Source organism: Recurvomyces mirabilis, assembly GCF_035927965.1.
Source record: "Recurvomyces mirabilis strain CCFEE 5264 chromosome Unknown scaffold_11, whole genome shotgun sequence".
Taxonomy (NCBI): domain Eukaryota; kingdom Fungi; phylum Ascomycota; class Dothideomycetes; order Mycosphaerellales; family Teratosphaeriaceae; genus Recurvomyces; species Recurvomyces mirabilis.
In genome coordinates, this window is record NW_027041945.1 from 143,920 (window position 1) to 170,302 (window position 26,383).

Consider the following 26,383-nt stretch of genomic DNA (forward strand, 5'->3'; position numbering starts at 1 on the left):
TATGTGGGGACAGCTTATGGACCTGCTATGACTGTAGGAGAACTGGAAAATTGCATACTCCAGTCGATGCCCTGACCGCTGTGGAGTCGCAATGCTCATCGAGCCATGTCCATGCTCCCTGCCAGACCTTTCGAGTTCGCACGATGAAATGCCGTACAGAACAGAACATCCACCTTATCAATATGTTTCGGTAGCAAAATGATGATGCTTCTTGAGACCCGTGTAGAACATCTCACTCATAACCCCGCTGTCCTCCAGGAAACACCACAAGATCGAGGTACGAACAAGCAAAAGAAGATGAACTTCTTTCGGGATCTGATACCGGCTATTACGGTCACTGAACATATCTCAGTAGGCTCTAGAATTCCATAGATTGCTTTTGGTGGCGCTCGTCGTGTCCAGGTTCCAGGGGAAAGGAACACCTTTGTAAAGGGGCAAGGAAGACTCGGGGTTTCACTTGGTTTGAACTCCGTTTGTAGGCGAATGAGTCTGCTGGTCGGTCGGTCGGTCCATTAGGGCGAGGGATCCAGAACCCGTGTACCGTAAGATCGCCGGCCTGGGTATGTTGTAGTTTAACGACTTTGCGGTCGATACTGATTATAGCTTCCTGGGAGTCGAACTCCAGAATCTCCAGCGTTTCGACCCCTTGCGGGGAGGAGTGAAGCTGGCGCCGTTCCACAACGACTTCAAGCTATAAGCTGTGAATAAATCATACAGAGTTATGTAGTCTTGAAAGCGGCTGCCGGGGTTGCGCCGGTGGGAGGGTGACGGCGCTGCACCGGTGCAGTGACGTTGACAGTGGGTGAAGGTCAGGTGAAATTCGGAGGTTGTTACTGTGGATTTGCACATGATCATCTAGGAACCATGCTCGTGCCCGCAAAAGCTACCGATCTTCAAGTGACGTTTGTATGTCTTATCGGATCCAGGGGCTGCTCGTGATGCCTCACGCCAGACTGAGATCCACAGGCTCCGAACACAGACGAGAGAATAGAAGCTGTGGCGAATAGGCAGCGCCTATCAGATGACCTTACTGGCGCTCTCGGTCTGAATGGATATGAGCTGCGTACAATCATCTTGTGCGAGCGTTGAATCTCACGGACCCGCCCGGCACGCCATCAGGAGCCGTAGATATGGAAGGAGTAACAGGTGAGGTGTTGCGAAAGCAAGAGTGTCTCTCTTTTGCTATGAGCACAGCCCATAGTACCAGGGTATCACTGAATAGCTCTATAGCAGTCATCCTTCTCACCAGCTAGATCGTAATCTATCAGGCAACTCACATTATACACGCCATCCCGATGCCTGTTGTTCGTAGCATATATTGCTCTATGTGGCGACCATGCCCTTTTCCGTATCCTGTACCCATGTACGCTCCGAACGCTAGAACCAAAGAGACCAAAACCATATGCCGGCGGGAGTTGATCGTAATGCACAATGCTCTTTAAAGATTGCCCGGCTTCCCACCTCACAACTCAGAGAACAGCCTTCTCCCTTCGCGCCTGCTCACGCTGCTCCGCAAAGACCTGCCTGCTAACGGCAAGCACTCTTTCGAAACCTTCTCGCCCCTTGACAGCATTCTGCTTAAACCTCTCCACACTGAACTCCTCGATGGTATTCTTAATCTTCTGCCAGCCACCACACAACGCAATGATCTTCGCGCTTTGCTCAAAGGTCGTTTTTCCAGGAGTCAAGCTAGGTGTATATTGCACCTTTTCTTGGACACTCAAAAGCTCCGACCAAGTCATATTCTGTGAAAGCATGGTGACGCGCTTAGCCTGGGGATCCACATAGCTGACTTCGTACACATACGATGTGTCTTCGGCGCCGAGGAACCGCTTCATCAAAGCTGGCGCGGCTTGCTTGACTGTTATGAGCCGTTCTGTTCGTAGGATGTGTGTCTCCGAGTCCAGACTTCGGGAGAGGGTGTCTACGGCCAGGACATGTTCGGCTTTATCGTTCCATGGACAGTACTTTCGCCAATTGTTTGTGCTGACCTCTTCCCAGGAATAGTCGAATTCGTGTTGTGCTGAGAAGAAACGCATCGAGGCGAGTATGAATTTGAGAAAAGATGCTTCGTAGGAGAATGCAGCACAGTCAGGTAATACGGCTGGACAGACGCAGTCGCCGATGCTGTAATATAATGCTCTATAGGTCTATGCGAGTCGTGACGGTCGTTAAGGAGCGTGATGATCATGAGTAAAAGCGTGAAGAGACCGGATGAAAGGCCAGAGCAAATGATCGACCCCGTGAAGCTCGTGGATGCACAGTCCCGAGATGATCCGTGCGAGAAAGGACCGGAAAGCCGGCATTGAGGGTTATCCTTTCACTTCTTTCACCGTACTCTTCATAGAGAAGGAGGTCACATGCTGGCAGCTAAGGGTGTTTATGTTCGTAACATGGTGCAGTATTACTTTCGCATGACTGCGCTCCTTCGAGCTCCGAGGAACAAGTTACGTAACCCATTAACAACTGCCACCGAAGCTATTGTTCACTCTCACAGCATATATCGATATTCTGGACTCATATCACCAAGCTCTGTCTTCTCGTACTCTGTCAGGCTCAGATCGTGCGTTGTTTTGCTTCGCTTTCTGTTCTGCAGGTAACATCCAGTCCCATAACAAATGCAAGCAAGAATGCTCAAAACTGTGAATGACTAGTCAAATGTTAGCACACAAATCAGGAGTCCCAAGAATATTGCCAGGCAACTCACCAGGCAGATCGAGTATCCTGTGATATACTTAGGTGCATCCTTGGCCAGGAAAGCCCAAGTGGCAATGATACCGCCTATGTTGCCAAACCCAACCTGCCAAGCCGCACCCACGGACCTTCTATGATGACCACCAAGATTCATGTTGAACCAGCAAACGATGACGGGCATAGCACTATATGCGCCCATAGCCACCAGAAACAGTGCAGCATACTCTAGCTTCTTGTTGTTGTGGACAGAAATGAGAATACTGAAGCCTGCTATAGCTACGCAAATGCATCCGATAGCAAATGGAGCTCGTTTCTTCGTCCAATCCGATAGAGTCGCGATGATCATAGCGAAACCGAAGGCTGCAGCCCATGGAGGTACGCTGTGAAGTTGAGTCTGGATCGGGCCGTATCCGTAGCTTTTGATGATGGCAGGAGAGAAGTAAGCGTAGCCATAAGCTGGTACGATCAGGCCGAAGTACATAAAGCCGCCAGCGATGACCTTCCAGTCTGTGAACACCCTACCCACGTCCTTGGCAGTGATTTGGCGTTCGCGAGCCGAACGGCCTTGGTCGGCACGGAGACGGGCAGCGACGTATGCTTTCTCCTCAGGGGACAGCCATTTCGACTCCTCGGGAAAGTCGGGAAGTAGGAAGAAGAACAAGATCGCTACCACTGCGGTAAGGAGGCCTTCTAGGATGAAGATCTTGTAGACCGTATCAGCAACAGTTTCTTAATATCTTTATTCGCGACTCACCCAGCGCCAGCCAGTATAATTGCCTACGCCATCCATCTTGCCAATGGCGGCCGCCAAGAGACCACCGAAAGCGCCAGCAAGAGTGGTACTGCTGAAGAAAAAGGTGTATCGCTTCTGCGCTTCGTGACGACGGTACCTGAAGGGTATTAGTTGAAGATGATCTCGTCATGCGCGAGCCATCGTACTATACGTACCACATGCCAATGATATAAAAGCAACCAGGGAACATTGAAGCTTCGAACAGCCCGAGGAAGAATCGAGTAGCCAGTAGGCCTCCAAAGGACTTGACAATGCCTTGCATGATCATGGCGAAACCGAACAAGAACATGTTGATTGAGAGCCATACATGCGGTCGGAGCCGTTTGAGTATGAGGTTGCTGGGAATTTCGAACAGAATGTATGGCACAAAGAAGATGACCAGGGCGATGTTGTACTGGTCGCCGGTGAGGTGGAGTTGCTTCGCGAGGCCATAGACGTTGGCGTTGGCAATATTCACTCGGTCCAGAAAGGCGAGCAAGTACATTATGCACAGACATGCTGGTGAGGTTAGCTGGACGGCGTGGAGGGTGAGGCTCTCATGACTCACGAATGACATGGAGGTCGATGCGCGACACGAGCTTGCGCTCCGTGGTGCTGAAGGTCAGAAAGTCAGCCTTCCTGGTCGGCTATGATATGGTTGGTAAGGTTCACGCGTACTGTGGTGGGCACTCGACATGGAGGTCGTCGTCGTACTCGCCCGTGGTTGGGTAGTCGCCATATCCCGACGCTTCTGGATATGAGCCTGCAGGCGAGACATCCTTCTCTTCGTTGCTGAAGCGCATTGTGGTGCCGTTCATGCAGACCTCAGTCGTGGTTGAGTCGGTTTGCGATGAAGGAAAGAAGACGAAGACTTTGCGAAAAGAAAGTCCGATGTCGCGAATGTACAAGTACACCTCCTCAAAGGCAAGGAAAGCACTGGCAGTTCACCAAATGCCTACTCAAGAGTGTATATGAGGAGGTTGCTGAATTCTTCTTCATGGTCTCGTGATGAGGGAGACTGCCAGGTAATCGTGTCGCAACGCTGAGCCTCGGTCACAAATGGAAGAAGTGTACACAAAGTACTGGCGGTTTTGCCAATCACAATGAAGCATTAGCGAGAAAATGTCTTGATGACTCCACTGGTTGGACAACAGAATGGGGATGTCAGATCTTCCCTCCACACTTTCGGTTTGCGGCTCGGACGTTCGGCATATCTCGTCTCGAGGTGTTGTCCGTTATGGCCTAAGGCACGATCAAGAATGCGAAAATGCTACTAATGAGTAGTCTCCACTGCATCAAAACTCGAAGTATGTTCCATCACCGATCTTTGCGATTGCCCAAACAACAACACCGCAGAACATTGCTCCACTCGAAACCGTTACGTACAGCCGGTAATAGAACAAGTGCTCGACGCCTATTCCTGGTCACCGTAGGCAAGACTGTGGCGACGCAGGCAGCACTGTCCAATGGCAAGGTTCAGAGCCTTACGGTGACTCAAGTGTCACCTCGCCGCCAGATACGAGACGACCGGACAGCTTGCTGCCTGGCGTGTAGATGGTAGATATAATGTCAAGGTACAAAGTATTGATTCTCTCTACTCAATCTGCTCATATTTGTCCATATTCGAAACACCCGATTTTACAGGATACTTTACTGATTCTTAGCTTTCGTTTCACCATGGGACAGTATGGCACTCAAGACCAGGCCAAAGATACAGCTGCAGTGTCAGCTAGTTCCGGACTTGCGGTCCTGAATGCATTCAAAACACACTGCTCGGGCACACGAACCAACACCGAGCTGGCCGTACTTGAGAGTCTTCGCTTAATCCATCCGGACAAGCATATTGCTGTACTCTCCCTCCCGCATGTCGATCTCCTAGGATTTGCCAAAGCAGGACATGCAAAGGCTCATCTCTGCACCGCAGACCACAGTTACCACATCACACGATTATACTCCCCACCTCGGACTCGCATGACCAGTGGAGCTGGCAAGCTTGATGAAAGCGTCGATTTTGGCCTATATAATTACAACTGGCAGAACCAAGATTTCTTGCTCTACCGCATTGTATGGCCTGATCCTTTCGATGGTACGCAAACGTTCCATTGTCTACTCACGGACAAGGTCGAAGGCTCCAGCAGACACTCTGATATCACCGATTCTCTCATAATTGCCTGTGGAAAGTGGACTGGCGAGCTGCACGAGGAGATATATGTCTTCGACGCCGGCCGATGGATCAAGAACGAGAAGCTCTGGCAGGCTGTCCAGACTTCATCCTGGGATGACGTTATCCTTGATCCATTAATGAAGGATACTCTTATCGGCGACGTGCATTCCTTCTTTGACAGCCGAACAGTCTACGAAGAGTACTCGGTTCCGTGGAAGCGCGGCATCATAATGCATGGCCCGCCCGGGTGCGGTAAAACGATCAGCATCAAGGCGCTCATGAACAGCTTACAAGCAAAAGATGTGGCATCGTTGTATGTCAAGTCTTTTGATGCCTGTCAGGGATTGCAACATTCTATCCGAAACATCTTCTCTCTTGCCAGGACAATGGCTCCGTGCTTGCTGATCTTCGAGGACATCGATAGTCTGGTAAAAGACGAAGTCCGCTCGTACTTCCTCAACGAAGTCGATGGTCTCGACTCGAATGACGGCATCCTAATGATCGGGAGCACCAACCATCTCGAGAAGTTGGATCCTGCGATTGCGAAAAGACCGTCTCGCTTCGATCGTAAATACTGTTTTAGGCTACCTGGTCATGCGGAGCGAGTACTGTACTGCGAGTATTGGCGAGGGAAGCTGCAGCGACACAAAGACTTGGGCTTCACAGACGAGGTCTGTGACATCGTCGCGTCTCTCACAGAGGAGTTCAGCTTTGCTTACATGAAGGAACTATTTGTGCAAGCCTTGCTAGCCATAGTAGGAGGCAGGACTAATGTGGAGGAAGAGATTGACGAGAGCGCTATTTCGACGACAGAGCAGGCGACCAAAGCTGTGGAAGACTCTTCCAGGCTCGCGAGAGGGAATGAGAAGGTGGTCAACGCAAGTGGCGATGCCAAGGAGCTACCAGAGGAGACTGCAAAGGCAGATGAGAAGCCCAAGCGTAAGCCTCGGATAGTGCCTGATGTTGTTATACCAGAGCATCTGCAGAGCAATGCTCTACTTCGGCTGCTTAAGCGGCAAGTCGTTGCGTTGGTGAAAGACATGGACGACTCTCCTGATGACGAGACGGGCGAGCAGCCGAAGAAGGCTAAGGTGTTAACATAGCTTCACATGTATGATAACATCCATCTCGTCTTTGGTTTGGGATCTTGAGAGATTGCTATATCTCTATGAACAGCTTTCCAATATCGACATTGGCGCCGTCTAATAGTCCTTGACGTTCCAACCACTCTATCCAAGTTTGCCACTTCTCCCTTGACATAGCACCAAGAGTCGACCCATCCGAGTAGTATTCGTTGATTGACTTCTGGCTCTCACGCAGGAACTCTACAGATTGCTGCGGGTCACAGTGTTTCTGTATCACTTGCACCGCGTGATCCGCGTCCCCAATCGCCTGCTGATAGCCTTCCCTCGTAGCCGCCACAAACTTGCGAAGCACATCTTTATCCAGTCCTCCAGAGGCAGCGTTGTAGGCGATCACGGGCGAGTAGCCATACGGAATACCATAGTCTCCAGGACGGAAAGCATGAAGCTTGACACCATTCATCTCAGCCTCTATACCTTCCCAGGGCATGAAGACCCATGTGGCATCCACTTCACCCTTCTGCATCGCCTCGAATAAGCTAAACTTGCCCTGCTGCTGCGAGATCTTGACGCCTTCTGCATCGCCACCATCATGCTTGACCATGGCTTTCACAATGGCATCCTCGTAACGAGCATTGTAGCTGCCGTACGTCTTGCCTTCGCCTAGCTTGCTAAAGTTATCTAGCGAGGTCGAGACGATGGCTGAAGCATCATTTTGGAGGATGGCATAGACTGCGCAGAGCTGCATTTTGTTGGAGTGCTGGTAGGCTATACATGACTCGCTTGGACATATTGCCTTGTACGAGGATCAGGTTAGCCAGCAGTTTGGCTTTCTCTCAATCGACTAATGAGTGCTTCTCACCAGGTCTACCTCACCATCGAGGCGCTTGGCAGGGGTTTTGCTGTACTCTCTGCCGGGTGGCAACAATTCAACGTCCACGCCATGTTTGTCATAAATGCCGAACTCCTTGGCGATATACAGGCCCGTGTGAATGGTGTTAGGCGTCCAGTCCAGGGCGATCCTAACCTTTGCCTGGGATTGCGCCATGCCGAGACCTGTATGCTGTTCTACGCCCACTTTGTGTATGTATCGGCTGTTTTGGTAGATGGCATAGCGTTGGGACCTAAAAGCTCGTAAGCTAGCTTTGCGATGACGTGATTCATCGCAGCGTGTGCTTAGAGCAGTCGCAACAGAAGGATGAAAGTGCTTGAATGGTGCATTCCTCACGCAATGGTTGCAGAAGATGTAGCAAGATGATGTCTGTTGCCTGCAACAGATCTGCCAGGGCGGTTCTCAATATGTGAGGTCCACTTACCGTTTGGAGCTGGTCTAAGCTGAATATCAAGTTCGTGCCTTCCCAATGCAGCCTATCGAAGAGGGAGTCTACTCGAGGACGACTCCAATGAATGCCGTCGGGCAAGCTGCCACAACACTGACTCGTCATCTGCTCTGCTCGTGACACCAACGCCCCTTCATGTCAGTGGCGCCGTTGTCGGTCTCGTCTCCTGGCGAGAAGACGCTTGACTTGTTCAAGATAGCGCGGAGCGACAAACCTTCTCGAATGCGGGGCAAAGGCTGGGGAAAGGTCGGACGATCCGCGACACCCTGCAAGCTACGTACTCTGAATAATGTGAGACGATTATATGCTCCACCCTTATCAGTACAAGACTGCAAAGAGAATGTATGGCGACAATCATTGCACGAAGGGCACAGAGCGTCGAGATAAGGAGGGAGAGGATTTAGCTTGCCGCTGTTGTTGTCCTGACACGCTGTCATAACTTGTGATGTCATCTGTCAACAAAGCGAGTTCGACAACGACGAGACTGTTCAATCATGGTGCTCGCAGCAACTTCACTCATCAGTGTGAGCGTCTCCCTTGTACCTAGCTAACTGCAAGTAACACGCACGAGCCTGCGAGACCAGCAGTGGGACCAGCCATTGGCCATGAGGTTACCCTGTCAGAGTCAGATAGCTGCAATCTAGCCCCACCATCTCTCACAGTGTCGTGTGCTTTGCTCAGCTCCTACGAGAGCAACGGCATCGTTCGAAAGACTACAAAAGCCGACGCCTTCAGCCCAAAGGCCCCCCAGAGTTAGAAGAACGTGGCTTGTCTGGCCAAGCCTTCAAAAGGACAAAGCAGCTTCTAGTACCTTGAACCCTACTGCAGGCACCCGACCACTTCGGTCACGCGACCACCTGACGTTAGACATACGACAGCTTGGGCGTCGTTTCCTGACCTCAACTCCTTTGTTCCTTTGACCACAACACACCCTCGTCCCACCACTGCTCACCATTCTAGCCTACACTCACCACTACTTGTACTACCATTTGAAGTTAGATAAGTAAGTGTTGGTGTTCTCGGTGTTCACCTGCCACGATGGCAATGCCCTCCAGTCACCCAATGGCTATTAGCACGCTACAAATTTGAGCTTCAACGAGCTACACAAGCAAGTAGCAGTCGCTAATAGTGATTGTCGTAGTGACTCGTACCAAGAAGACTGGAGACCGTGACCACGTCGGGCTCGCCAACGGCACTGCTGCTCCTGAAGAGCACCTCCCTCGCTACTTCGGCAAAGCCGGGTACTCCGGCAACGACCCGGCTACCACCAAGAAGCAGGGCGGAGGCAAAGGCAACTGGTGAGTGCACCTCACATTACTGCGGAGCTTGACCAAGCGTCCTAATCCTTCCCCCGTCATATGTAATGTTTTGCTGACATATCACTCCCCAGGGGCCGCAGCGGAGTCTCGGAGCTCGAGGACTACGACTACAACCCGGCCAAGCCGCGCCGTCGCACCAACAGCTTCTCCCAGGCTGCGGGCCACTCGGCCCTCAAGACCAAGTTCGAGGCTCTTGACCCGGAGGTCATTGAGTACGAAGAAGATGTCCATGGTCCATCTCAAGGTGATCTCGCCGATCACAATGAGCTTGAGAAGATGAGTACCTCCTCTTCTGCTGACACCATGGGTTCGGTCGATGAGGAGGAGATGGCTGGCACTGTCACTTCCGCCGGTGTCGAAGAGAAAAAGTAAGAGCTTCTCAGGCTCAAGCGGTAAGGACAGCGAGATGGGTTTCGAAACTCTATGCGAGCCCGGTGTCCGACTAGCATTCGATATGCTCGCTGGCGAGATGAACGTGCTGGAGGATCAGGCGAGAGATGGCGTTCGTTATGGCGTGATAAGATGAGACACGAATGTACTATAGCACACGAGATGCGACCAGCGCAATGCAGCAACGTAACGAGTTAGCAATCGTTGAGTAGTCTTGACAGCCCGTTGTCCTCTCATCCTAGTTAACGGGGCAGGAGTGCGGCTCTATCTGCAGCCGGAAAGAGCCTACAGCGCTCGGTTTTGTGATGTGACAGCATTCAGCTGGAGAAGTGGGCTTGCGAATTATAATCATCTGGTGAATGGAGTGTATACACGAACTTACCAGCCGCAATGATCGAACACACAACAGTTGGGTGAATGCCATCTCATCCATCCCGTGGCGCCACAGCTTCCGCCTCGCTGCCGCCACACTTGCCCACGCCAGCAAGAAAGTCAACATACCATACGCTAATTCTATTCTTCCGGTCAGTCATCTTGACTATCGGTCCATGCTGATGTAAGGTGCCTTACGATCGCCGAGAAGATGGCAGAAGTAAGCTGGGCGACGCAGACGATGCAGAATGGGAACATACTGCAGATACCGTTCCGTCGTACCCATAACCTCCAGCTATCTGAGCCAATTCGGAAGTACATCGAGACAAAATACGATCAGCATCCGGCGACGTTCGCAAGAGACCTGGAAGTGATTGATCAGCTGCGTAAAGAGGCTGTAAATGCTTTGGAGCCTCATGGCAGTGGGTTGAGGAAGCTCCAGCAATATGCGGCACAACTTGTATACATGAGTGGGAAATTCCCAGTGGATGTGGGTATATCTTCGAATCTGGCCGTGCCACAGAATACTGATGCTGATGAGGATTGCAGATTGGCGCTGACTTTACATGGTACCCTTCGCTGGGCTATCACACCAACCATGCCCATATTGAGAACAACATTCGCTTCGAACTGGCCAACGTGCTGTTCAATTTGGCAGCGATGTACTCCCAGGTCGCACTATCATCCAATCGTGCTACTGCCGATGGACTGAAGAGTGCAGCTAGCAACTTCTGCTTCGCTGCCGGCGTGGTGGACTACCTCAAGACAAGCATTGTGCCGGAGTTGAGGAGCCCGCCACCAGAGGACATGGACAACATGACGCTAGAGGCACTTCAGGCGCTCATGCTCGCTCAGGCACAAGAGTGTTTCTGGCAGAAAGCCGTGAAAGACGGGCTGAAAGATGCCAGCATAGCCAAGCTGGCTGCCAAAGTCAGCGATCTGTACAACGAAGCTGGCGATTGGGCGCTCAAGAGTAATAGCATACGCAGCGAATGGATACACCACATCAACGCCAAGCATCACCACTTCGCTGCAGCTGCGCAGTACCGAGCGGCATGCGACTGTCTGGAGAAGCGAAAGTATGGAGAGGAAGTCGCACGGCTCCGAGACAGCTTGAACTGCGTCAATTTGGCTCTCAAGGAGAGCAATTACATCAACAGAGCTGTTCAAGCTGACCTCAATGGCCTCAAGACTAGAGTGCAAGAGGACCTAAAGAGGTCGGAGAAGGACAACGACACCATCTACCTCATTCCTGAGCCGTCAAAGTCCGAGCTAAAGATGCTTGATCGTGCTAGCATGGTCTCCGCTAAGACGCCGAAGGAAGTCAGCCAAAGCCAAGAGCTGCTTGGGGACAAAGGGGAGCTCGGTCGTCCACTGTTCGCAAAGCTGGTACCGTACAGCGTGCACGTTGCCGCCTCCATATATGCGGACCGCCGAGACAGACTGGTCAAACAGGATATCATTGGGAAGCTCGACGACATGACAACTCGCATTCAGGATCTGCTCGCGAGTCTGAACTTACCTGGATCTTTACAAGCATTGGAGAAGCCGCTTGGACTACCACCAGGTCTGGCCAGCCACGCAGACGAGATTCGGCAAGCTGATGGCGTACATATGTTGCATGCGACTATCGCCGACACCGAGAAGATTAAGTCGAACTTGCGTCAGATGTATCAGGACGGTGTGGACTTACTACGCACAGAAGCTGGAGAAGATGAAGGTGCACGTCGTAAGTTCGGCACCGAGAGATGGAATCGGGCACCGGCTCCAGATGCGGTGCCAAAGCTGTATAGCCAGGTCAGCGATATCGATGGCTACCTGAACCAGGCCGATAGCAGCGACAAGCTGGTGCAGAAGAAAATCCGGGACAATGAAAGTCTTATCCGGCTGCTGGGTGGTACAGATCGTGATCTGGAAGACTACGTGCCCTCTAGTCGGCGTGCGACCATTACAGCCAAAGTTGAGAGGGCAACGAATACTTTGCGAGCTACCATAAATGAGGTCAACCGACTTGAGAGTCGTCGAAGGAAGAAAGTCGAAGCACTCAAGGCCACTTCTCGAGAAGACGATGTGCTGCCAGACCTCCTACAGGAGACCTCCAAGATCGAGCGCGAGTTTCCTATGCAGCCCATCGTCGCTTCACAATTCGAGCATCTGTTTGATGATCGCCTACGAAGATACGATGGGGAGAGACAAGAGCTCAAACGAGAGGAAACCGAGCAGGACCAACTTAGCGAGCGCATTCGACAAGCCAACCAGTCCTTCCAGACTGCCAAGCAAGGCGACACGTCAACCTCTGAGCGCGAGCAGGCGCTGCAGGATTTGGAGAACGCGTACACAACATACAAGCAAGTCATCAAGGATCTAGACACAGGACGAAGCTTCTACAACAATCTCGGCACAATCGTCAGCAGATTCCGAGACGAATGCAGGAACTTTGTCTACACCCGCCGCTCTGAAGCGCAGGCGCTGGAGAATGATTTGTCAACTGCCATGGCTGGCCTGCAACTTCAACACCAGAATCAGCAAAACCTACTTTCGCAGAAGCACGCGCAAGCACACGCGCGGCAACAGCAACACAACACACAGCAGCAACATGCAGCTCCTCCTGCACGCATGATTGACGAGCCAATACCAGCGCCCATGCCACAACGACCACAGGCACAGCCACCGCCTGTGGCGAAGATCCAGAGTCCTGAGCCAATCTCGACAGGGCCAACCACGTGGCAGGAGGGCATGCCTATCGTGTTCGGTGGACCACAGCCCGCATCAGGGTCCAAGGCCAATGTTTCAAACACACAGCCTGTCGACAGCCGCTGGGATCCGGCGCAAGGTGTAAAGTTTGTGCCTCGTTGACGTCCGTATCACGAACACGCCCTTGCAGCGTGCCGTGGTGGCTGCATACACTAGGCCGATCTTCTTGGCGAGTACGCAGGCAGTTATTGCGGAGCGGCGAGCAGTGCATATCGTATCGTGTCAGTATAGGCTATGGATCGGACGACAGCGCTCCGTACGTATTACACATTACACCATACGAGGTCCAAGTACCGAGCGAAGTATCTTTCGTGATTATCCAAGGTTTTCGTTGGGCTCGCACGCGGCGAAATTATGCGCTCCGAAGTATACCTACGAACGACGTTTTCCGCCAGATTTGCGGCATGGGCCGTCTCAACGCAGGATAAATGATTACTGATCACTTCCACTTTTACCTTTCCACCTTTCCTGCTCTTGCGTCATGCTCTCGGTCGTGGAGCTGCTTGGCTATTGGTCGTGCGATTTCACTCTGTTGCTTAGCTGGTTGCATCTTTGTTCCATCGTGATTCTCTTGTCTCAATTCTGTCAGTCCCAGTTGTCGTCTACATAATCTGCTAAGTCGACGGCGGTATGACCTACCAGCAACGACAATTCGTCAGTGCTGCAAACATACATCTGAAGTTCCGAACTTACAGGACCATGTCGCAGTGGCTTGCAGTAACGTCATTCAGCCTTTTTCCTAGAAGCTTTGGAAGCACAATGACTGCACAGACCCGGTCCCGACCACGTGGAGAACTGCAGATCTCATGCCGTTAGTTACCAGCCGTCTGATCCGGGACACCTTTTCGGTGGAAAGTTCGGCTGACATGCTGTGCTATCGTGCTGTTCGGAGCGTGCGAATTGGCAGGTCAGACGAGCGGAAACGTTTCAGTGTGTTCCGATGCGAAAGGGTGAAGACTGAAAGTGCCGGAGGACAACTATTGCCGAGGACGCCACAATCCGGATATGGTATCAGCCCGATGACTTGTGATATGTAATTGCTCGTCTGTGAAAAGTGTTTTCGGTCTCTATGGCTTTCTAGCCTTGAAGTGCATTTTCGACCGTTGCTTCCCTGCGAACATGCCATGGCCAGCCCTTCTGTATGTTCAAGAATCCGAGATTCACTATCTCGAGGGAAGCTACGGCGGTCGCGGAGAACACCTGATAGAGTTGAACCATAATGCTTGTACAGTGCAATGGCCGTTAGATTTGTGGCGCAAGTGGTTCAAGACAAGTCAAGCCTCCGGCAAGGTTTTGTTTATGAAATCACTCTGCCGAATGATAGTTTCTGCCCGGCCTGGGTTGAGCTTTTTGCTCGACTGTCGCGATTGCAGCACTCAGCCAATGGCGGCTTGTCAATAGCGTCCATGCGCATTCTGACTCGGCTACAATCAGATCAATACGTGTGAAGGATTTGAGATCTATACTTTGCGATCCTCAACGGGACGCGAGATTGGACTTAGTGTGAAAGCTGCGAGCGTGTGGTGTGTGGCAGTGAGAGTCGGGAACCTACGCAAAACACATTCGCTGGTACGATCGATGCACTAGCGATATGTGCTTCGAAGTTGTTTTGGTGCAAACACTCTGGAATCCCATGTGCACGAAGTCGTCTTATACACTGCACAATGATGCTATAAGTTGCAGAGCATGACCACGAGTAATGCCATGATCTGCGACGAAGAGTACACTTCTCCGACGCTATGAGGCTGATGCTATCTTTTGATTGGCGACAAGTCAGTATGCGCTTGATTTGCACAAGTCATGATTCATTAGCGAATCCGAAGATGGTGCTCCGAATGCATCGGCGCCCTGCGATAGAGGATTAGTAAAGCAGCGCAGATATGGTGAATCCCAGCTCCATTGAGTAGATCGACAGCCGGGCCTGCCAGTGCCGGTGAATGTGTGGAGCAGGAGCGCTCTGAGAACTTCACCAACCAGCTCTTGGCAAGGACCCAATGTGGCAGGTAGTTTGAGAGCGAGGGCTGTGCCGTGAGAAGGTCGGTATACTGACCAGGCATGCGCGAGCGACCGCAAGCATGCGACTTGCGTGATGCCCACGCAGAATGTCCATCAAGTGTAACGCTGCATCCATCCCGTATTCTGTAACAGTTGCAGCGAGCTGACGTACTACCTTGTAACTGGCCACTGACGACGAATTAAGCTTCTGGCATGTAGCCACACCCTGAGGCGGCTCGGTGTCGGCACTCGAACCACACCCAGCCGTCAGTTCCGTCCCGACAGAAAGAAAGACCTCGGATTCCAGACAACGCCAAGCATGGGAAGTTGTGGTCCATAGACGGAGTTTAGAAGGAGATGAATAATGGACATCGCTACTTGACAGCAAAAACCTAGCGACACAGCCGCACCGTCGTGCACGCCAAGCATAGACTTGCCAAGCCACGAACGCTCTTCAATACCGCTAGGACCAATCAGTCGCAGTGTACCCGGCCGACACATCCGACAACCTGCACAGGGTTCGACTACACCTTGACGGGCTCCGGTGTTATGCTTCCTATGCTCAGGGACGCTCGCTTCTCTCGGAGCCAAGGCCTCGCGATATCTGCACTTGGATGCCAAGGCCCTCCTCAGGCCCACTGACAGTGACAGTACAGACGGGTCGAGACTATGGACGCTGTAGATCCCTGGGCAGGCGCATGCTTCGTGGCGTCCAGCAATGGCAGAAGTATGGCTCACCACTTCTTATGCATTCTACCACGGCACTACTGCTTAACAACGCATTTGCGTCCCAGGCTTATCATCAATCGCCGCCAGTGCAACCTTCATGAGACTTCACGGCCTCGAATTTTCGATTCTGCTCTTGTTTGATGCTGCATCTCGTTGAACGGTCTATGATTACTGACTTACAACCCCATTCGTCCTTATGCCTCCACGACCTTTACGGCCTAAAGATGACCCTGCAACATCTGAGGGCAGTGAGACTCCCGGAGATAGCAAATTCAGCAAGCGACGGGCAGTATCTTCAGCCTGTATCCCTTGCAGGAAGCGGAAATCAAAGGTTAGAAAGACACCCCGGATGGCATTGGAATCAACACACCCGCTGATCAAGCTATAGTGCGACGGAGCAGTACCGTCTTGCTCGACATGCACAGCAGTCTATCGAACGGAATGCCAATATGATGCAGACAGCGACCACAGACGGAAAGGCGCACTGAAACGCGACATACAGTGTCTACAGCAGCAGAACGATGCGCTCGATGTCATAGTAGCGTCGCTTAAGAGTCTACCTGAGAACGATGCTGTCTCACTGCTGCACCACATTAGAGCAGATTCCTCGCTGGATCTGATCGCTGCTGCTCTCAGAACCAACGTCCGCCTACCATCGAGTTATGCTCCGCAGACCCTCGAGGCCGACTTTGCTCAGCAGATGTCACAGGCCACACCAACGAGCATTGGTCCTGCCGAACACATATCAGCATCGCCGCGGAAATTATCCAGTGACGATGGCTACCGAAGCAGCGAGAGTCCAACAACGAACGAGATACCGACGGGCTGGTTCCAGCAGCCCCAAGATGCTGAGTTCGTCGAACATCTGCTCAATCTATTCCTTTCCTGGGTACACCCATTCTACCACTTTTTCTCTCGCGAGCTCTTTCTGCGGGACATGGGTCAGGGTCGATCGAGTTATTGCAGTGCTATGCTTGTGAACGCAGTCTTGGCTATGGCATGTCATTACTCTGATCGACCGGGCGCGCGGAGCGATCCCAACAACTCCATGACTGCTGGAGACCAATATTTTGCGGAAGCCAAGAGGCTATTAGACCGTGATGGTAGATCATCTCTTACGACAGTCCAAGCTCTTGGAGTGATGGCTGTACGGGAGTGCTCGCACGGTCGAGAGAGCAGCGGCTACATGTATGCTGGTCGGTGTCTGCGGATGGCGCTCGAGCTCGGTCTGCATCTGTCGGTCATCGGCAGCGGGATGAAGGCGTCGGAAATGGAGTCTAGAAGGATAACGTTTTGGGCGGTGTTCAATCTGGAGACGTAAGTGCGCGTACACCACTCTCTCGCGATCACAGAATTGACTTGCTGTAGGACATGTTCTGTTAGCTTTGGTCGACTCTCGCTACTACCTCGCGCAGCTGCTGACATTCCAAAGCCGGCCATGAGCGAACGCCTGGAGTCTACCACCTGGCGTCCGTACGTTGAAGATGGCGTGGCCTTGAGTCCGAGCTCAGAACAGCCAGCCCGGCCAGCCTTGTTCGTTGACTGTCTCAGCAGACTCAGCGAGCTGGCAAGTGACATGGTCAACACATTCTATGCTCCCCAAGAGCGCTTTACCAGCCGGCGATTAGCTGCTGCTTACAATCAGTACCAAGAATGGTATCATAACTTGCCAGACGCGTTTCGCCTCGAAAATACGACTCTGCCGCATGTGCTAGTCCTCCATATGTACTATCACTCTTGCGTACTGCAGTAAGTGCCAAGTCGATGGTCTGGTATGAATCGTCAGCTAACAACGACCATAGACTCTTCCGACCTTACATCAAGCTTGACCTTAGAGGAGCTGGTCTCTTCCCACGAGATACTTGCACCTTTCGTGCAAACGAGATTTCCAGCCTCATGAATGCTCTGCGAGCCATGTACGGCTTGAGACGCGTATGCCATCTGGTCTGCAGTTGGATCATGTCAGCAAGCACCATTCATCTGCTCAACCTACCGCAGGCTTCTGCCGCTGCAAACCTCAGCCAAGGTCTGCACGATCTTAAAACGATGTCTGTAAACCATCTGTTCGCTGCTCGGTGTATCGATATAATTCGCGCGTTGGCCACGAAATGGAACATTGCGCTGCCCGAAGATGCCGCAGCAGTGTCTAGCTTCCGCCTGATGCGACAGTGGCCATCGCCACCTGCATCAGACTTCTTCGCCACGACCATCCCACGGAAAGATTCGAGTGGCAGTGGAGCGAAATCTGGCGGCTCAATATCGAGTCACCAGCCCGAGACTCCATTCCCACCGCCATTACAACAACAGCAACATTCATCGCTACCACTCCTGCAGACCCAGCAGAACGTACCGACCTTCTACACAGACCCGACTGCTCCAATGGACGCAGACCAAGCGCAACACGCCTTCTGGACACCCTTCCCAGCACAAGGCCTTCCTATGTCTTTCAGCGATATCAGCATGGACTTCAACTCACCCACAACCGGCTCCATCCACGGTATCTCATGGCCCGGCTACGGCGGCTCAGCAGGTCCACCGACCACCCAGACCTCAAATGCATACGTTGACTCTCTGTTGAGCACAACAACTCCGGGGCAAAATATGGGCGAGGCACGCCGGTGGGGCTGGCAGTGAAAAGGAGTATGTCGGAGACGGGGAGCCACGATCGACTTTTGGTCGCCTAGTGAGACCGTCTTTTTACATTTTGCGCAGAACCGTAATCAAGCTTGGAGACAAAAGCGTAAATCGAGCAGGCTCGACTTCCGCGGAGTGCTCCAGGCCTACATTCTGTACCACGGGCCATACTACTAAATTGTGCCACATAAGCGAGGCGTTTGGGAGTCGAAAAGTGCCGACATATGTAACACTATTGTACTTGTCCTTTCTAACAGCTCTGGAAGGTGTGGTTTTCTATCAAGCATCTTACGTTGACGATTGAGCATATCCATACTACGAACATTTGTCTCGACATGCACTGACCATGGTGACGGCATGAGAAAAGTTTAGCCAGCACAGGCCTCTGTCCAGCTATATCGTGCTCAAGTATCACGTTTATGATCTCGAACACCAGCAGTAAAGCTATCACTCTCCCATCAGCTCAGGAATAAGTGACAAAGGCAGTCGTCTGACGTTAGCACATAATTACACATCACCCACCTGTTTCCAAACACCGGCAGCTAAGCACAGCAGTAGCTGCGGGACAAGTAGCTTACCCAATAGCTTCGATATCGGCCGAATCAGAGGCGTCATTCTTGTATATATAACCGCACGAAACATTGTTCCTTGCCCCTATTTTGCCCTTACTACAAGGGACGCCACTATCGTCAAACTGTCTTCCCACACACTCTTTCGTCTCGCCACCACGGCCAACAGAAGTGTACACCAACAGCGCCTCAACACCCTCTCCCGCCACTTCTCCAGCACATCCGCCATCATGGCCCCGATACAGAAGGAATGCGACTACCTTGTCCTTGGCGGCGGCTCCGGCGGTCTCGCCAGCGCGCGACGAGCCAGCGGCATGTACGGCGCCAAAGCCATCGTGATTGAGAACAAGCGTCTGGGCGGCACATGTGTGAACGTGGGCTGCGTGCCCAAGAAGATCACCTGGAACGCTGCGAACATCGCTGAGCATATGAAGGACGCGAGGGCGTATCAGTTTAGTTTCGAGGAGACGGCGCCGTTCAATTGGGGTGCGTTTAAGCGGAAGAGGGATGCGTATGTGAAGCGGCTGAACGGAATCTATGAGAAGAATTTGAAGAGCGATAAGGTGGAGTATCTGCATGGGACGGCGAGTTTCATCGATTCGCATACGGTCAAGGTGCTGCTGGATGATAATAGCGAGGCGGAGATCAAGGCGAAGAGGATCCTGGTTGCGGTTGGTGGATATCCCAACTTGGCACCTGTTGAGGGCGCGGAGCATGGTATCACGTCTGATGGCTTCTTCGAGCTTGAGACGCAGCCGAAGAAGGTCGCTGTGGTGGGCGCGGGCTATATCGCTGTAGAGATGGCGGGTATGTTCCACGCCCTGGGGACAGAAACCCGCCTCTTCATCCGCAACGACACCTTCCTCCGGAGCTTCGACCCGATGGTGCAGGAGAAAGTGACGGCACAATACGAGAAGAACGGCATACATCTCCACAAGCAGTCCTCGCAATCCAAGCTCGAGGATCTCGGGAACGGCAAGAAGAAGCTACACTACAAGGACCAGAGTGGCGAGGGCAGTATCGAAGTCGATACAGTCCTCTGGGCCATTGGCCGCAGTCCCGAACTAGAAAAGCTGAATCTCAAAGTCACGAAAGTGGCTCAAAATGACAAAGGCCACATCAAGACCGACGACTACCAGAACACCAACATCGAGCACATCTACGCTCTAGGCGACGTCTGCGACCGCGGCTTCGAACTCACACCCGTGGCCATCGCAGCCGGACGCAGACTAGCAGATCGTCTCTTCGGCGGAATGAAAGACGCGCACTTGGACTACAGCAATATCCCCTCGGTCGTCTTCTCCCATCCAGAAGTCGGCAGTATCGGCATGACCGAGCCTGATGCGAGGAAGAAGTTTGGCGATGATATCAAGATCTACTCTTCGAACTTCACGGATATGTACTTTGCTATGCATGAGCAGGATGAGAAGACTCCGACTGCCTACAAGTTGATTTGTCAGGGCAAGGATGAGAAGGTGGTGGGAATGCATATTCTGGGCATGGGATCGAGTGAGGTGCTGCAGGGTTTCGGTGTGGCTATCAAGATGGGTGCCACCAAGGCGGACTTTGATCGGTGTGTGGCGATTCATCCTACCGCTTCTGAGGAGCTGGTGACGATGAAGTAGTGTAGGCTGTTTGTATAGAGCAGACCTGTTCAGCCTTGTGCACACATAGCTGAGTATACTTGCACTGTCTTCGGATCTGAATAGTGACCTGCTTACTGTCCTCAGCACCTCGTGTGCTTGTCATTGCGTAGATGTGCGTGTAATGATTTCGTTCAGTGCTGCTACAAAGCCCAGCCACGAGTCGTACAGACCGTCGTCCAGCCTGCCAACTCGCTGCAAAACGCCATGCCCTTCATATCAACGCATCTTGAAACCCGTCTATGAGCGAGGCTTCTCCTTCTTCTCCTTCCACAGCGCACTGAGACCCACGCCGGAGACCTTGACGACCTTGAATCGCACACCGGGAATATCACCCTTGGCCTTGCCCTTACGACCGAAACCAGCGAGCAGGACTTCGTCGTTCTCGTCCACGAAGTTCAAGCAACCGTCATTGGGGACTGTAGTAAGCGTAATTAGTGGGTGATCGTGTGATGCATGGGGTATGTTAGGACATACCGAAAGCGGTGACCTTCTTGCCGTTCTTGATGAGCTGGACACGCACACACTTGCGGATGGCGGAGTTGGGCTGCTTGGCCTCAACACCGACCTTTTCGAGGACTATGCCCTTGGCGTGTGATGAACCCTTCGCCATGTGTTAGCCGAAATGTCCTGCTAATAGATCGAAGCCTCCACCGCCATCGCCACCACAGCCATATGCACCATCCAGTATCTTCATTTTCGTGGCTGGGCTAAAGGCATGCTGGAGGCGATCGCAGTGGTAATGGTATCGTACGTACTCCGAATGGCGAGGACTTGTATGCTGTTCCGAGAAGTCTCTTCTTGTAGTGTAGATCCGCCCACTGCTGCTCGCGTCGGTGGTTGCGCAGCTTGCGAGCTGCCAACAGTCCTCTTGGCTTTCCTTTACCCATGATTGCGGTGTTGTGGAAAAGGTTGCTATCACTCCACTGCCGCTCACTGAATCTTCAATTGTGAAGGTGGGCTTGCTTGCCTTGGCGCGCTAGCCGAAACCGAGCGGTCGGGCCCGTGCATCACGTGCTATCGCTTCGCCCTCTTCCACCACTCCTGTTCTTCCGCTCTTAGAGTAATCTGCCAACGACCTAAGAAGACAGGCTGATGCTTCGGCACTTATGTCTCACCAGCCATGCGATATTCAGGATTCGCGCATGTGTTGCGGCCAGAAGATCTTCAAGCACGAAACAAAATGACCCTTTACGGATTCTCTTCTGCGGTGCAGACCAATTCAGCATCTACTCCCTACGCGCTCTCCACGATCTGCAGCAGGCACGACCCGACATAATCGCAGCCATTGACGTATTATGCAGGCCTGACAAAAGAGTCGGCCGCGGTCTGAAGCGAGTTCAAGAAGTGCCCATTAAACCCGTGGCGACGACCCTTGGTCTCCAACTCTATCAAGTCGATACATTCAAGGGCTGGCAATCATCCAGTGTCTACGATCTGATCGTTACCGTCTCATTCGGCCTGCTGGTCCCAGCAAGAATTCTCGATGCAGCTCGTTATGGTGGCCTTAACGTCCATCCATCGCTGTTACCAGCGTTTCGTGGTCCAGCTCCCATACAACGAGCCATGCTAGAGAGGGCAGAGACGACTGGTGTGACGCTGCAGACTATGCATCCGACACGGTTTGATCATGGAGCCTTGCTCAGTCAATCGCCAACACTGGCATCTCCATATACTTTGCATCTGGATGAAGTCGTCGAGACGCTCGGCACTGCTGGTGCCAAGCTACTTGTTGAAGGGATATGCGACGGCTTGTTTATACCTCCCGTGCAGCCACTGGATGATACTTTCGAGAGAGCTACGTACGCCGCCAAGATTACGCCAGAGGATCGGCATATCGACTGGCAGAAGTGGACGGGTGAAGATCTCATGGTACGGGATAGAGTGCTATCAAATTTGTGGGACTCTAAAGACTCTCAAGGCAAACGACGTATCTATCATGGTCCATGGAGTGCCATCAGCAATCCAGCGTCAGGTGAACAGCCAGGGACAGCTTTGGCGCTGGAGGGTAAGGTTGGCTTCTACACTATCGACAACAAGGTCATGGTTCCATCATCCATCACGATCGAGGGAGAGCCGAAACGTGGTGGACACGCAAAACTGTATAGAGCTCTACAGTTATAGACTACTATGTACCGGTACTGGGCAGGAACGCTACAGGTACGCTGTCTGCTACAGGTTTTATGTTCACGACTGGTGCACCATTCATCAGGAGAGAATTGTTCGTTAAGATAGCACCATCAGCAATCGGTCCCTCGCCAGTCGGTCTCTCCCGTGTCGCTCCAAGAATAAACCGTGGATGTGCTGTACAATGACTGTGGCCGTTCGTGTCTCGGTAGAAATAGACGTCGGTGTCCTGAGTTCCTTCCAGGTCCGAGTCGCTCTCCCGACTGACCACATCTCGCTCTACAGAGTCGAGATCAAATGCTCCAATGCGCTTACATTGGCCCAGATGACTCCACCTTCGTCGAGCGTTACAGCCATTAGTGAGTGACAAGCTGCGACGCACTCCCAGCCCCACCCCAGCTCTCAACAGCAATGACCTGAAAGTTAAGCGTGCCAAGACTCATCCCATGGCTCTTCCAAGCAGCGAAATGGTTCGCAATGGTAACCGTCCCGCTAGCCCTCGGCGAGTTACGAATGGAAATATACTGCTGGAAAGTCGAAGTCCCCTGAATCGAAGGCTCATTGGAACGCAAGTTCTCCCAGATAGTGTAGGTGCTGCCATCGGTTGTGAAGGTGCCCTTGTTGGTACCCGTCTGCGTGAACCCCTTGGAGTCTTCGATCACGTAGTACTCGACCAATGGGTTGGTCGACCAGCCGTACACGGAGAGCGTGCCTAGGCCGGAAGTGACGCCGAAGCTGCCTGAGTGCGTGATTGGGGCGGTGCTGCCTGGGTTCCAGCCTAGTGAGGGGTGTCAGTGTCCATTGTATAGGAAGAGGTGGCGGTGAGACACTGTGGACCACCCTACTCACCAATGCCGACGACGAAATCCTGCCCATTGACATTGTAGTTCAAGGAGAACTTATCTCCAGAGTGCTGGAAGTTGACGGTACCACCGGTATGGTAGTTCTGGACATAGTTCTGCCTCTTCTCGAGCGAAGCGTTGCGACGGGCCAGGGCAAGCGGGTGGTCTTCGCCAAGCACGAAGTTATAGTCGCCGCGGGTCTCGAGCACGGCGTCGACCAGCGACGCGGGTGCAGCGAACGTCGTGGTGGCGATAGCGGAGAGCGCAAGGGCGACTCGCGAGAAGGCGACCATGGTGTCTTGAGACGGCTGACCTTTGGTAATGAGTGGAAAGAGTGGTAGAGGATGGTAATGACTGGATGTACAAGACCGGAAAGACGCTCTCTCGGTCGTCGAGCAAGTTCTTATACCACTACATCCGCACCTCTGGTGAACATGGCTGTCTACCACGGAGGAATCTCTTCGTTGTCGTTTGCAAATTATTGCGTGCCACAGCCTATCTGCATCAATTATAGGCTGAGTCGGCCAATCTGATTGGTGGAGACACATATGCGCCGCCTACTGCTGGGTGAGGGTGCCTATGAAAGACGACCTGCCTATGCGACCACTTCGGCGGCCCGCATCCCAGACAACTGACCGGAACAAAAGGTTCCAAGTATAGTGCGTCTGCCGTGTCGCGCAGCACTCGCTTGCCAAGCCTGAAACTTCTTGTTTGCTTCAAGCTTCGCACGAGCATGGCTTGCTGTAAAGGATCCCTGTTGCAGATCGTGTCTCGGAAGGCGAGTCCCAGTATACGTCGGAAGGTTCCTGTTACAAGACAAGGAGCTAAAGGCGAGCCTGCCCATGATCCTGTGCATGTTGGCATCACGTGATTACACAGCAATGTTGGCCACGATTGGTGGAGAGTAAACGGCTGTCGTTCCTATATAGCTAGTAGCATAGCTGAAATGAAGTGAAAGTAATCATACCGCGCCTCCACCAACACCACGCTGAAGGTCAAAAGCCCCTTGATCGTCTTCGTCGCAAATACAGTCGTTTTCGGCAAAGCCTCATACCTGCCGAATCTCGTCCGCCGCCTAGGCAAAGTCTTCAGCGCGCCTCCTGCTGCCACGTCCCTTGATCCTCCCGTCGAAGAGATCCTTGCCAGCGAAAAGGTCTTTACCACTGCCACCGTTGCCAGCCTTGAGTGGGAATAGCTCTTTAGGCAATGAAGATTGCTTCTGTGTCTCGCCACTGGCACCGAGTATATTATACCCATTATCCTTGCGACCCGCGCCCTTGAAGCTGAAGTCCGAGTCCGATCGATCGTCGAGACGGCCATAGCTCTTATCGATGGCCGGTCCACCAGAAATACGAGAGAACAGATCACCCTTCTCTTGGCGTCGAGGTCGTTTGTCTGAGATGCTGTAAGTGTCGCATTCGTCTGTGCCGTCAAAAGAATACCCACCGAGATCTGTTTCTACTCGTCGATACTCACTGTCGATGTCCCGCGCTTCTTGCCGTTTGTGTGAGGGGAAGAGTTCACGAGGTGTTTTCGGAGGAGAGCTGTGGGTTGGGAAGAGATCCATTGCTGCACCGCCATGGCCGTTCATGCCATTTGTCGACTTTTTGTCCGGGAAGAGTTCTTTCGTCATCAGCTCTCGTGCTTCGCGGTTGTCTAGTACACGTCGTGAAGGAGTTCGTGAACGTGGACGTGCAGGTTGCCTCTGAGGTTGGTTGTCGTCGAAGCCATAGCGACCATCACCATCACGATCTGGTGAAGCACTGCGGTTCCGTAGACGTCCGCTTGCCTTGTCCGGGAATAGCTCGTCGCCTGTGCGCGCTCGCTTCCTCCCCACGTCTGCTGAAGTGTAGCTCTGGCTTCGCTCCTTCCGAGCTTCGACAGACGCAGGGTTATCATCATACATGTTCTCATCGAATGCATCGCCGCCTGAGCCGCGTCTTGCATAGCCATCATCCTCCGTGTCCCGTCTTCGTCTTTTGTTACCGTAGTCTCTGTTGCGGTAGCCACGCTCTCCATATCTTCTCTTGCCAGAGCGATTGCCGTGTGGATCTTCTGGATCGATCGCATTGTCCAGGTAGTATCTGCTATGGAGACTAGCATTCTTGACCTTGACGTCGGATTCGACAGCTCGTCTCACGACCAGGACGACATTAGGGTGCGTAGTCAATCTCTTCGCTGGTCGTTCTTCGAGTGGGTCTGAACGCTCTTCTGCCGAGAGAGCTGTGAGTGCGTCTGCTGCTGCCGCATCGGTATCGTAGATCAGGTTCACGGCAGAATCATTGACCCACTCCACCTTCTTAAACAGATCATAGGAGAAGTGCTCATTGGCGAAGTTTTCCACATCCCGCGTGCTCAGATCATCCACGCCACGGACATGCACTTTTGGCACCAGCGCATTCTGCTCGACCTCGCCGTCCTCTGCTGCCTCCTCCACTCCATTCATCTCCCCAGTATCAATGCCATTTGTCTATTCGGAGTCGTCAGTGATGTAGCTCGTTGCTTTCGCGTCGCGTGTGGGACGTACAGATTGCATGGCTTCGGCTTCAGCTAGCATGCGCGCCGTGTCCTCGTCCATGCCATAGTCGATGTCGATATCCATGTCTGCCATGGCGGCGTCGGTAGCCATTGCGCCGATGCTGGGAGGAATGTTGGCGTCGGTAGAGTTCCTGCAGGCTCGATCTCAATTGCGCGGGGCGGGAGAAGGCGTCTGGCAGGCGGGTAGGCAAATGCGTGTGGAAAGGCGTGTGGATGCTCAAATGTGAACCTCGAATGTCAATCGTCAAGCTTCAGCTGCGGCTCATGGTTCAAGGTTGGGCTTATGTAATAGCTCCAGGTCCCGCATGACGCATGGAGCGGGACGAGCCGCTGTGACTAAAGAGGAAGCCACAACTGGAGGTGAAGTGAACATCTTCCCTGACGCGAACGTGGTGAAGTACCATCAATAGCGCTTTGCG

At 52.7% G+C, this 26,383-nt stretch overlaps 12 protein-coding genes across 12 annotated transcripts; 6 read left to right on the forward strand and 6 right to left on the reverse strand.

Moving 5' to 3' along the window:
• Positions 1-1,469: 1,469 nt before the first annotated feature.
• UPS2 (Phospholipid metabolism protein) lies at positions 1,470-2,039 on the reverse strand (the record flags this gene model as incomplete). The annotated part of the gene is made up of 1 exon (XM_064837451.1): positions 1,470-2,039. The coding sequence occupies one exon, from the start codon at positions 2,037-2,039 to the stop codon at positions 1,470-1,472; it is 570 nt and encodes a 189-aa protein (XP_064694774.1).
• A 452-nt stretch (positions 2,040-2,491) lies between these two features.
• Positions 2,492-4,284, reverse strand: TNA1 (High-affinity nicotinic acid transporter; the record flags this gene model as incomplete). The annotated part of the gene is made up of 6 exons (XM_064837452.1): positions 2,492-2,650; positions 2,708-3,397; positions 3,449-3,584; positions 3,643-3,985; positions 4,035-4,081; positions 4,145-4,284. The coding sequence occupies 6 exons, from the start codon at positions 4,282-4,284 to the stop codon at positions 2,492-2,494; spliced, it is 1,515 nt and encodes a 504-aa protein (XP_064694775.1).
• Positions 4,285-5,143: 859 nt separating this feature from the next.
• On the forward strand, positions 5,144-6,733 carry LTS14_004753 (uncharacterized protein; the record flags this gene model as incomplete). Its single annotated transcript, XM_064837453.1, has 1 exon — positions 5,144-6,733. One exon carries the CDS (start codon positions 5,144-5,146, stop codon positions 6,731-6,733), a length of 1,590 nt encoding a protein of 529 aa, XP_064694776.1.
• A 55-nt stretch (positions 6,734-6,788) lies between these two features.
• On the reverse strand, positions 6,789-7,760 carry LTS14_004754 (uncharacterized protein; the record flags this gene model as incomplete). Its single annotated transcript, XM_064837454.1, has 2 exons — positions 6,789-7,508; positions 7,575-7,760. 2 exons carry the CDS (start codon positions 7,758-7,760, stop codon positions 6,789-6,791), a joined length of 906 nt encoding a protein of 301 aa, XP_064694777.1.
• Positions 7,761-9,090: 1,330 nt separating this feature from the next.
• On the forward strand, positions 9,091-9,743 carry LTS14_004755 (uncharacterized protein; the record flags this gene model as incomplete). Its single annotated transcript, XM_064837455.1, has 3 exons — positions 9,091-9,106; positions 9,194-9,350; positions 9,443-9,743. 3 exons carry the CDS (start codon positions 9,091-9,093, stop codon positions 9,741-9,743), a joined length of 474 nt encoding a protein of 157 aa, XP_064694778.1.
• Positions 9,744-10,344: 601 nt separating this feature from the next.
• On the forward strand, positions 10,345-12,989 carry RIM20 (pH-response regulator protein palA/rim20; the record flags this gene model as incomplete). Its single annotated transcript, XM_064837456.1, has 2 exons — positions 10,345-10,623; positions 10,683-12,989. The coding sequence occupies 2 exons, from the start codon at positions 10,345-10,347 to the stop codon at positions 12,987-12,989; spliced, it is 2,586 nt and encodes an 861-aa protein (XP_064694779.1).
• Positions 12,990-15,807: 2,818 nt separating this feature from the next.
• LTS14_004757 (uncharacterized protein) lies at positions 15,808-18,245 on the forward strand (the record flags this gene model as incomplete). The annotated part of the gene is made up of 4 exons (XM_064837457.1): positions 15,808-15,942; positions 16,000-16,928; positions 16,980-17,360; positions 17,414-18,245. The coding sequence occupies 4 exons, from the start codon at positions 15,808-15,810 to the stop codon at positions 18,243-18,245; spliced, it is 2,277 nt and encodes a 758-aa protein (XP_064694780.1).
• Positions 18,246-19,044: 799 nt separating this feature from the next.
• Positions 19,045-20,439, forward strand: GLR1 (Glutathione reductase; the record flags this gene model as incomplete). The annotated part of the gene is made up of 2 exons (XM_064837458.1): positions 19,045-19,621; positions 19,646-20,439. The coding sequence occupies 2 exons, from the start codon at positions 19,045-19,047 to the stop codon at positions 20,437-20,439; spliced, it is 1,371 nt and encodes a 456-aa protein (XP_064694781.1).
• A 258-nt stretch (positions 20,440-20,697) lies between these two features.
• rps23 (ribosomal protein S23) lies at positions 20,698-21,347 on the reverse strand (the record flags this gene model as incomplete). The annotated part of the gene is made up of 3 exons (XM_064837459.1): positions 20,698-20,876; positions 20,935-21,061; positions 21,216-21,347. The coding sequence occupies 3 exons, from the start codon at positions 21,345-21,347 to the stop codon at positions 20,698-20,700; spliced, it is 438 nt and encodes a 145-aa protein (XP_064694782.1).
• Positions 21,348-21,640: 293 nt separating this feature from the next.
• On the forward strand, positions 21,641-22,581 carry FMT1 (Methionyl-tRNA formyltransferase; the record flags this gene model as incomplete). Its single annotated transcript, XM_064837460.1, has 2 exons — positions 21,641-21,667; positions 21,721-22,581. The coding sequence occupies 2 exons, from the start codon at positions 21,641-21,643 to the stop codon at positions 22,579-22,581; spliced, it is 888 nt and encodes a 295-aa protein (XP_064694783.1).
• A 359-nt stretch (positions 22,582-22,940) lies between these two features.
• LTS14_004761 (uncharacterized protein) lies at positions 22,941-23,719 on the reverse strand (the record flags this gene model as incomplete). The annotated part of the gene is made up of 2 exons (XM_064837461.1): positions 22,941-23,362; positions 23,434-23,719. 2 exons carry the CDS (start codon positions 23,717-23,719, stop codon positions 22,941-22,943), a joined length of 708 nt encoding a protein of 235 aa, XP_064694784.1.
• A 782-nt stretch (positions 23,720-24,501) lies between these two features.
• Positions 24,502-26,055, reverse strand: LTS14_004762 (uncharacterized protein; the record flags this gene model as incomplete). Its single annotated transcript, XM_064837462.1, has 2 exons — positions 24,502-25,896; positions 25,954-26,055. 2 exons carry the CDS (start codon positions 26,053-26,055, stop codon positions 24,502-24,504), a joined length of 1,497 nt encoding a protein of 498 aa, XP_064694785.1.
• Positions 26,056-26,383: the final 328 nt, after the last annotated feature.